The sequence below is a fragment of the Panicum virgatum genome, chromosome 4K (assembly GCF_016808335.1).
Source record: "Panicum virgatum strain AP13 chromosome 4K, P.virgatum_v5, whole genome shotgun sequence".
Taxonomy (NCBI): Eukaryota; Viridiplantae; Streptophyta; class Magnoliopsida; order Poales; family Poaceae; genus Panicum; species Panicum virgatum.
The window spans coordinates 37,777,399-37,786,926 of NC_053139.1; the positions used below are offsets into that span (position 1 = coordinate 37,777,399).

Consider the following 9,528-nt stretch of genomic DNA (forward strand, 5'->3'; position numbering starts at 1 on the left):
CAAGGACGAGAGTTTTTTTTTTGCTAAAAAAAGGACGAGAGTACTTTCGACGACCTGAGTAACGATGCGTCCAACCTTCAAAGTCTACGTCGTCGACGATGGCGAAGACTCCGACCAAACATGTGTTTCTGACTTGCCGTGGAACACAGGACACGTTTTTATACCGTGGACAGCCGTGGAGAAGGACACTGGGCACGACACCATCAGCATCAAGTTTTCAGAACTCGGGGCTTAAAGCATCGTATGTGATGCCTCACTGAAACTTGTAGACACAACCGGCAAACTGAACCAAGCACATGCTGTCAATCTGCTCCGACCGATTGCACGTGCACGCGTGCTTTTGATTTGCAGCTGTTGAAGAACAGGGCCAGGGGCAAGGGATACGGATAAGATGGATGCCTGTAGGTCAAGTACATTGTTTGTAGGGGTGCCTATGCACTCACAGAAATAAGCAAAATCAGTGATTAAATTTATTTTTTTCATCATATATATACATTATATATACATTCAGATGTTAACTTCATGCATCCACAAAACAACATATGCACCCTTTTCAATCTGCTCTAGCTTCGCCCCTGCGGGGCCTTCAAGGTTGAATCCGAGATCAGCACGTGGCAACAGTTCATGGAAGATTCGCGTGAGATGTGGCATACAAATGCACAATGCCACAAAACAAAGCGGCAAAAAGATGTGGTTACATCAACTTCAGAAATGTGTGTTGGGTCCCTGGAAAAAGCGAAAATTGTACCTGGTGCAATCAAGGGACAGCTAGTCGCTTTCAAGAATCAAGGATGGCAAAACAATGCCTGGATGCAGGCAAATCTACAGGCAGCAGGCAAGGCAATACACATACTACAAATGGTACATTCTACCGCCATGGCTCCACAGTCCAAACTAGCCGATTCTCGATAACAATGTTAGCTCTCAACTGTTGTTTGAGAAACAGTGAAACAGAACTGCAGCTACGGCAACAAATACAACCTTGAATAGCAGCTTCTTTGATCCGGTCGATTCAGATGAAGACTGGATCAACCTTCTGCCCCCTTAGATAGCTAGCAACGGAGGAATGAGCCCATGCCTTGTGGCTCAGTGGCTGTGATAGAATTAAGACGGGTAAGAATCATGTTACTGTTTTCTAGGGGAAAAAACTATCGACGATATTTGTGATGAAGAAATTCAGAAGGTTAATTTACATCACTTTGAAGGTGAAATTAGAAGTAAACATCAGTATAAAAATATGTAAAGTAGGTTGCGGAAAAAATATGACAAGGTCGGTTCACAAAATACAAAGGATTTCACACTGAAGTTAGTGGAGAGGGTTCAGCTAACAGAGGTCCCACACTCCTAACTTGGTCAAAATGATAGAGCAAAACATGCAAGCTTAGGTTTAGGGGCAAAAATACACTAAACTCAACCATAATTCATTCAAAAATAAACTAAATTTCAACAACCAGTCCACCAAAAAAGTAAACATCCTGAGTGTAACTCCACTAAAAAAACAGAACCAATAATTTCACTTGTTTAAGAAGCTAAATCCACTAGATTTCCTACTGATTATAGGATAAATCATCCACCATCGTCTATCAGAGTAATTAAGATGTGGGGGAAAGAAGCATTTCAGAACGTCAGTGTCTATAGCAGAACCTAGGTAAATATCAGGTTGCGTGCTGTATTTTTATTCTCTAATGTCTCAAACTAAAATGCATAGGAAACACCGATCACGTGATATCAACATGCATGCTAAGCATTTCAGATTAGCAAAATTCTAGAGATCAAGGTATTCACATTAAACCAACAGGACTGAAACAAAAGTGAGACCAAGTTCAGAAAATGGTATGCCAGACATTGCAACATGGTTCATTGCTACGACGCTACAGTACTTGAATCTGAGTTGTATTGCATATCTAGATAGACTATAAATCACAAATTCCATATAAATTCTTATTCTATTTTTTTTTCTATCTTGCCTTGCATTTATTTTTTTATCAAATCTGGAAGAAAGTGGAAGTCCCCATGAGAATGAAGCAATGCAAGAATGAAATTGGTCCATCATCATGCTGATAGCTATTACAGAGAGCCTCTACCATAATTTAAATGCACAATTTTTCATCCCATTGTTTCTGGTAACTTGCTTGCATGGTCCGTGACTAACACTGACAATTACATCAAGAAAACATTGGCCCAACTCGGGATGGCGCGGGAACGCCGCGCTCAGAGTTCTAGTATCCTAACTGAATCCAAGAACCTGAAACCTAAGCCAAATGTGACACGCAGAACCTTGCCAAAGAAGGAACATATCCTAACAAAAATTCCACCATGAGAGTTAATCATCCCCAGCCCAATCGCAGTTACCCATAAACACACCTAAGACCTAAGCGTTTCAGTTGACGGAATCAATTGTTCCGGGGCATGGACTGATGTACAATAGGAGTTGCTGGCAGCCAACTCAAACACTAACAAGAAGGGAAAAGAAGATGAGGAGAAGAGGAAGGGCATGAGATGTGCAGGAAGAGCTTGGCGAGGGTCAGAGGGGGGGCTGACGCACCTTTCTGCGGGCACGGACGACGGGGAAGGCGGCCGGCAGGTAGGACGGCCGGAGCGGACTGCTGGCCGGCAGGGCGGCGAGCGAGGAGGGCGTCCTGCGGCCCTGCGGTGACGACGGCGAGGACGGCCGAAAGGACGGCCGGCGGGCACGGACTACGGGGAGGGCGGCGGCGGAGGCGCGGAGCCTCCCTGCGGTACAGTACAGCAAAGGACACGCGACTGGGGAAGGGAAGAGCGCTGGACTTGGGCTTGGGCTTGGACTTGGATCGGGGCTTGATATGACTAGAAATGCTTGCGGCGTTGCCGTATATGTATGCCATGTATGTGTGGTCTCCTTGCAGTGTTGACGAGCTTGTCAGCTATTGGATTATGATTATCTGGAACATCAATACTTGACTGAACCTTGTCCACATATATAAACTGTCGAAGTTGTAGTTTATTTGTCACATATGTCGAGTGCGAGGAATCTAAAACTTTAATGAAGATGTGGATTTAAAGAAACGCGGTCCAGCGATTTTCACATACTTTCACATGTGGATTTAATATTTTTTTTGAGAACCTTTAGTAGTATCCGTAGAGTAAGAGACACCATAATTTGAGAGCTGGGTTATTCTTTTTCTGCATTATTCTTCACACAGCCAACCGTTCTCTATCATCCATATGAGCTTAATAGATAAATCAGGTAAATGACTTCCTGATGGTGTCCGAATATAAATAAAGAATTGGTAGAGGCTTGAAGTTTTTAGGCTCCATCAAAGTAAAATATTACTTAATAACAGGAGCCTGGCAGTTTTAAAGAATAAAAGGATAGAAACTGATTGGCTAAAGCTTCAGAAACACATAAAGGGAGAAATATGGACATATCTATAAGAGTACATTATGGAAATCAACATAGATGTATCTGCTTATCCAAGAAACATCTCAGTTACAAATAAATTGAAGAACTAAATTTGATTCATGGTTATAATTCCTGATACATGAATATCAAAACTTGAAATATTTGAAGATACGGATTAACAGTTTAATTGCTGGATGTCAGCTTTATCTATCCCAGTTGCTAAATGGCACCAGATTCATTTGGATGTCAGTGTATATAGCTGCTAAATTAGCTTCTCAATTGCTATTTAGCTACAACTCAATATGAGACATCCGTTTGGTTTTGTTCCAGAAGCTTCCAGAAGCTCAGTTTTTTTTTAAAGAAGAAGCTCAGATTAAATGGTGTGACCTTATTGGAGGTAATAGGTATTTATGATTTTTGTTACAAGTATTAACTCGTGCATCTAGCAATAAGGTAAACATGTGAATTGAATCTCGTGAATATCTTTGACGTTGGAGTTGTTCTCCGTGAAGTATTCCAAGCAGGCCAACAGATGACTTGTTCAGAGATGGGATGAGCATTGCAAAGTTCACAGAGATTACCATCCCTGACAAAGGTGTTGCAAACTGTTTAGCCATAGCTGTTGCCAGAACTTAATATCAGCAGGGAGACTCCAATGTCCATCAAAGATAGTGCACTAATGTTTCTGCAGTCTGTGCTAACGGTGGTGGTTACCAAACTGCATGGGATCATGGATGCTTATTTAACAGGAAGCTGAAGTGAGCAGTTTTGCTACTTCAGTAGGCATTTCCTCGAGTGGTTGGTGGGCGGCTGGGCATCATCCATTAGATGAGGCAGGGAAGGGGTTTCAGGCAGTGGCGGATGCAGGATTGGAGGTAAGGGGGGCTGAAACAATAGAGATGTTGATTTGTGTGAAGATTTAATGGTGATTTGGAGGTCTTGCTACAGTATTTTACGTGTAATTAGGGGAGCTTAGGGGGGCTTGAGCCCGCCTAGCCCCCCTCCTGTATCCGCCCCTGGCTTCAGGGGTTCGGTGCTGAGATGTTTAGCGGGAGGACGAGGATCATTGGCGAGCAGGAGAAGGAGGCAGGTCGAGCGTACCTAGGCGGATGGCGGCCACCAGGCGCCGCCGACGTGCTCCCAGAAGCTGGCGAAGATGGGCGCTCAGGGGTTGAGGTGGGAGGCCCAGAGCGGGTAGGCGCGGCCCCAGGTGTTGAACGCCAGGTACATGGGCATCCGAAGGCATCCTGCATCGCGTGGCAGCCGGAGGGAGGACGCTATACGGCCGCGTGGAGCCGGCGGGCTACCGTGGTGCGGCAAGAAGCAGGCAGGAGAGGGAGGGAGAGAGAAGAAGATTACACACCTTCCGTTTGACGGGAGATCCTATTTGGAGCTCAGATTTTGACGGTGCCTCGACGGGAAGAAGCAGCAGAGGAAGAAGGGCAAAAACGTTTTGTCTTCTCGAGCATCGCGAGAATTCCCGTAGCAATTAGAACCGGTAGAGATGTACAGCCACGTTGAAGTGGTTGATGACGTCGGTTTCTCATCTAACGGCTAATGGAAAAAAAAGATGACGTAGCTCAATAGAATGCTTGGGTTTGGTGCAAGAATCATATTTAAAGATATCATCTAAATTGGATGGCTTTTTGCAAAACTTGTTGTGTGGAAACTCCGTGTTGATTCCACATATAAGTGAGCCGTCTCCTCCTCCTTGGATCGTAATCCCCACGACGGCGCGAGATTTGCTCTTGCCCCTCCATCGCTGATGGGGCGGCGACGCGTGCTGGGTTCTCTTCCGGCTGTAACGTCACGAACCAAGCGTGCTCGTAATCTTTCGCCGGGATCAGTCGTCAGTACAGGTGAGCCAGCCACTCCACTCGCCGCCATCTCTCCCCCTCTCAATCTACCCACCTTGGCAGGAAAAGTTTTAGTAGTTCCTAAGGATGTGAAAGGAATCCCTAGAAGAGCCTTACTTGCCGCAGGGTAATGTTAGGGTTTGGGAATTGATTTGGGATCCGGGTTCATAGAGCGCCGGAGGGTGTCCGCCGCCGGAGCCAAGGGCGGTCATGAGAACTCGGATGTTGGCGTGGGCGAAGGAGATGTAGTGGTTGGACTGCGGCAGCAGATTGGGCTTAGGCGAGGGATTTCAGCCTTGGATCCACGACTGCCTTATTAACTCTTGATGTCTGGATCGACGATTGGTCGTCTTGCATTTTTTCCCCTTATAGTAATCCTGTTCGCTCTATTTTGCTAAATTCACAGCGGACGAGTTGGGGTATTATGGAATGGTGATGGTGCTGTTTGAGACGCCTTCAGGCTTTGCAATCCTAACTATGGATGGGGTGTGCATGTACCGTCCAGATGCCATGGAGGTAGCTTTGTTCTTCCGTGCTTGGTTACTAATGCGCTTGATTACTCTTGTTGTCTGTCATGGGCTAATTTTCTACTCTCTCTTTTTCAGAATATCTGAGCAAATTTCGCAGATGGTTATAGATCACGACATGTTAGTGCCCCATCCTTTCCCTACTACCCTCTGTCACTTCTTTCAAGTTGCTCGTCTCCAAATTAATTTGAGTAGCGATCTTGCATCCTTGTGTTTGGTATGTTTTATTTTATTTTTTCAGGTTGAAGGGGGTCAATATGAACATGACTTTACTGTCCATTATTGGTTGTTTACCTGTTTGTAAGATGACCCTCTTAGATGTTTTGCATACACCCCAAAAACTATTTTCCTAACAGATCATATCAGATAGATTAGCCGGCCGCTTGGGCTGGCCTGGTGCTGCATTCGGCCTTCTGCCCGTGCGCACCAGTAGATGATCATGGGCAGGGATATCCTACGGTGGTGATACTTCTATAAACCTACCTAGGTCTTCCCTGCCTATATATGTGCTTGTATTCAAACAGCCATCAATCACTATTGCCATAATCTGGCTGGAGGACTTGAGTTCAGATTCGGGCAAATGCGATTAAATAAAAATTATGACCGACTCCAATTTCCACCACGTATATGTAGCCTAATGGAGCCTACACATAAGGCAAAGTAGTATAAGTGAATTATCCATCTTCCACCATTAGCTTAAGCTGGTGAATATAGCATTAGGGCTAGAGATCTTGAGTTTGAATTGTGGCGGGCGCGATTAAATAAAATTACTGCAACCCGCTACAGTTTGTACGCGAGGGGCAGTGTTGGAATATAAGTGAATTGCTCATTTTATCTCATTAGCTTAAGCTTTTAGGTGTTGAACTAGTTGGTGCATGCAACTCAATAAGTCAGCCTTGGTGCGAAGTAAATTTTGGAAGAATCGATCGGTGCAGGGGTAACCCTACGCACAGCTGATAGCTAGGAATGGGTGATCTGTGCACCAGTTTATTACTATACATGCTGCTAGCTAGGAATAATTGGCCGTAAAATGATCACTACCGGAAACCACCATGTGGTTTATGTTAAGTATATTGCATTGCCTTAGCACATGAATTTTTCGGAATTATTTGTTTATCATTAATTGTACCTTGCCCCCCCCCCCCCCCCCCCCCCACTCTCGCTCTTTGACATCATTGTTTTTTTCTTGTCAGGTTGTTTGGCTCAAGGAATTTAAAACTTTTGAGGACAAGTCCAGCGCCATTAGGCTTGATACTGGTGTTGACGAAAAGCTGTCTAAGATGATCATGAAGTGGCGCCGTCCTGGGTAGACGTTGGTTGTTGGGAAACCTGAATATAAAACAATCATAGAAATGAGCATGGTCAGTGTACTCCTTGTTTGCTTTTATGTTTGTATAGATTGACTTTGAGCGCCAATTTTACTGGGCTTCTTTTCAGGGTTTACGCTGCCTGTGTGATGAAACTGTGATGGAGGTGATGTGGGGCCTCAAGAATATCATGCCTACTTTAGTACCTGAAGAAAAATCAAGGCTGACTAGGGAGGACCACCTTCCCAGGAGTCAAGGACTAAAAAAGTTCCTGAATCGTTATGGCTTTTATGTCAAACCAGAGATGGTGAGTTTACCAGCAGCCTAGTGGAGTTCCTGTTTTTCTGATATGATGTATCTGATACAAAATGATGCTTTCTTTGTCATTTAGTTTTTCACTCCAGATAAGATCAATTTTTTTTTGATGTAATGTGTTTATAGATATTGTTGCCTCTGCATTTTGCCCTCTATTGATTCAGCAATGCTCTATGTCCAGGTTAATAAGCGGATTATTCTGGCAGCCAGTACCTTGCTTGATTGTGAACTTATTGAGCAGAAACATTTTGCAACCTTGAAAGAGGTTGGCGAGCGCATTAAGGACGTGTCTGGCATCAACACAGAGGGTTGGAGCTTACTGAAACTTGCAACAGCTCCGATGATTATATTTTATCCTGAAGAAAATATTGTAGCAGGAAACCCTAAAATGGTAACGTTTTGTAAATTGTTTGCACCGAGCTACATCTGATGCAAACCTGTCATTCATGTTAACGGGCCGACATGTGTTTCTTTCAGATGTTTACAGATGCTGAGTGATTGAAGTTGAAGGAAGATGTACAGGATTACAATGGCAAATTCTTAAAGTGGGCATGCCTGAGGATTTACAAAGAAATGGCGGTTGCCCATAAAGCTAGACCGGTGGATTATATATTATTGACCTCCTTGGTTAAGGAGGCTAAAGAAGCATATGAAGCTGTAGGAAGTGCCCAAGAAGCTCAGCGGACTAATAGCTGAAACTGTTGCATCTGGGGATTGTAAAATGTTGACACTTGGATCGTAAGGCAATGAAAGAATCACGGAACCAGAATGGGCTTGAAGAGATGACATGCATCAAAGGTATTTGTGAGGATATTTATTTAATTAGGCCCGGAATTGTTGAAAGACAACGGTTGTTATAATCAATTGAGCTCGAATATCACTGGTATCAGTGCGTAGCTGCAAAGCATGGTGGACTCGTGGTACATGTCGATGCTAAAAAAAAATGCGTCCTGGTACATGTCTTATACACCCGGATTGGCTGAATTTTTTCTTAATTTCAAAGCCCATTACAGTGTGCTCACTACAGCAGTCTACAGGGGTGTGCTTTCCGCCACACTTTGCAAATCGACAAGCGCATTGGATGCACTGCACTAGCCGTCTAGGGTCGAGCAGCAGGAGGTACCACATGGCAAGCAATCTCAAACGATCAGGGAATCCTGCACTCGTTATTGCAAATGTGACTGTAGGATTTTTTATTTATTATTTTGCAAAGGCTGGGGCTAACCGGCCGGAGACCACCATTTGTCAACTGTTACGGCAGGTCGAGCTCCGATGCATCCAATCTCCTTGGAAGCAGAAAATACACAAATTGTCCGGTTGCTGTTAAGCACCATACTCCGCTCCAGATGGCAGATGATAAGCAACAACATGTGTGACGCCGACGGCCCGTACACAAGAATATATATAGATCTGCAAAATGGATCGTAATCCGTCCTACAATGGCATACCTAACCTCCGTTGGCAGAAATGATGCTACGGAGTACTCTAGAGCAGTTCATTATCTGTCATCCACGCTTCATGAAGGGGTATTAATTTCCAACATAACATGGGGAAGAGATTTGCTACGTGCCAACGTACATTATGATAGTTTTTTTTTACTATAAGAAGATTTCCCGTTTTGTCATGGAGCAATAACTGCTCATTTGTATGCATTTGTGTTATATTAGTATGTTGTGCCTAAAAAGTAATAATTACAAACGTGTTCTTGGGTGTGGTGTTGCAATGGCACTTCGGCGTTGGGCCCTGCATGATGACAGTCTTCTTGGTGCAGTGCGGTATGCTCTTCTATAAGGTCCCCGTTGGCGTGGGTTCACGGCGGGAGGTTTCGTCGGCAGCGTTTAGAGTGAGTGTTTTGCTGGTGGGCGCCGCGTTTAGACATCGATCTTGCTGCTTTTGTTGAGTGGAGTGGTGTTGTTAAGTGGAGTGGTGCGGCCGTCTTGATGTCCCAATCCAACCGGTCGGTGCCTTTTCGTGTTAAGAGCGGCTGTTGTTCGTGTCGAGTGGAGATGTTTTATCTCATTGACGTCCCAATCCAATTTAACTTATTTTTTCTTTTTTTCTGACTAGGACTGTAGTCTTGTATTTTTTACTATATTAATAGAAACTCGCACTATCTTGTACTGTTAAAAAAAGTAATTACA

At 44.3% G+C, this 9,528-nt stretch overlaps 1 protein-coding gene and 1 long non-coding RNA gene across 3 annotated transcripts; one reads left to right on the forward strand and one right to left on the reverse strand.

The window, feature by feature from the left end:
- Positions 1 to 448: 448 nt before the first annotated feature.
- On the reverse strand, positions 449 to 4,739 carry LOC120703846. 2 transcript variants are annotated; one of them, XR_005687286.1, is made up of 3 exons: positions 4,484 to 4,739; positions 2,546 to 3,968; positions 449 to 1,093 (listed from the first exon to the last, which is right to left on the reverse strand). It is a non-coding gene; the product is annotated as an uncharacterized LOC120703846 (long non-coding RNA). The 2 variants fall into 2 exon arrangements; XR_005687285.1 differs by lacking the exon at positions 4,484 to 4,739 and having other exon boundaries at positions 2,546 to 4,457.
- A 352-nt stretch (positions 4,740 to 5,091) lies between these two features.
- Positions 5,092 to 8,416, forward strand: LOC120703847. The gene is made up of 7 exons (XM_039988036.1): positions 5,092 to 5,241; positions 5,645 to 5,754; positions 5,844 to 5,885; positions 6,959 to 7,126; positions 7,203 to 7,379; positions 7,569 to 7,778; positions 7,865 to 8,416. The coding sequence occupies exons 4-7, from the start codon at positions 7,118 to 7,120 to the stop codon at positions 7,883 to 7,885; spliced, it is 417 nt and encodes a 138-aa protein (XP_039843970.1). The 5' UTR covers positions 5,092 to 5,241; positions 5,645 to 5,754; positions 5,844 to 5,885; positions 6,959 to 7,117; the 3' UTR covers positions 7,886 to 8,416.
- Positions 8,417 to 9,528: the final 1,112 nt, after the last annotated feature.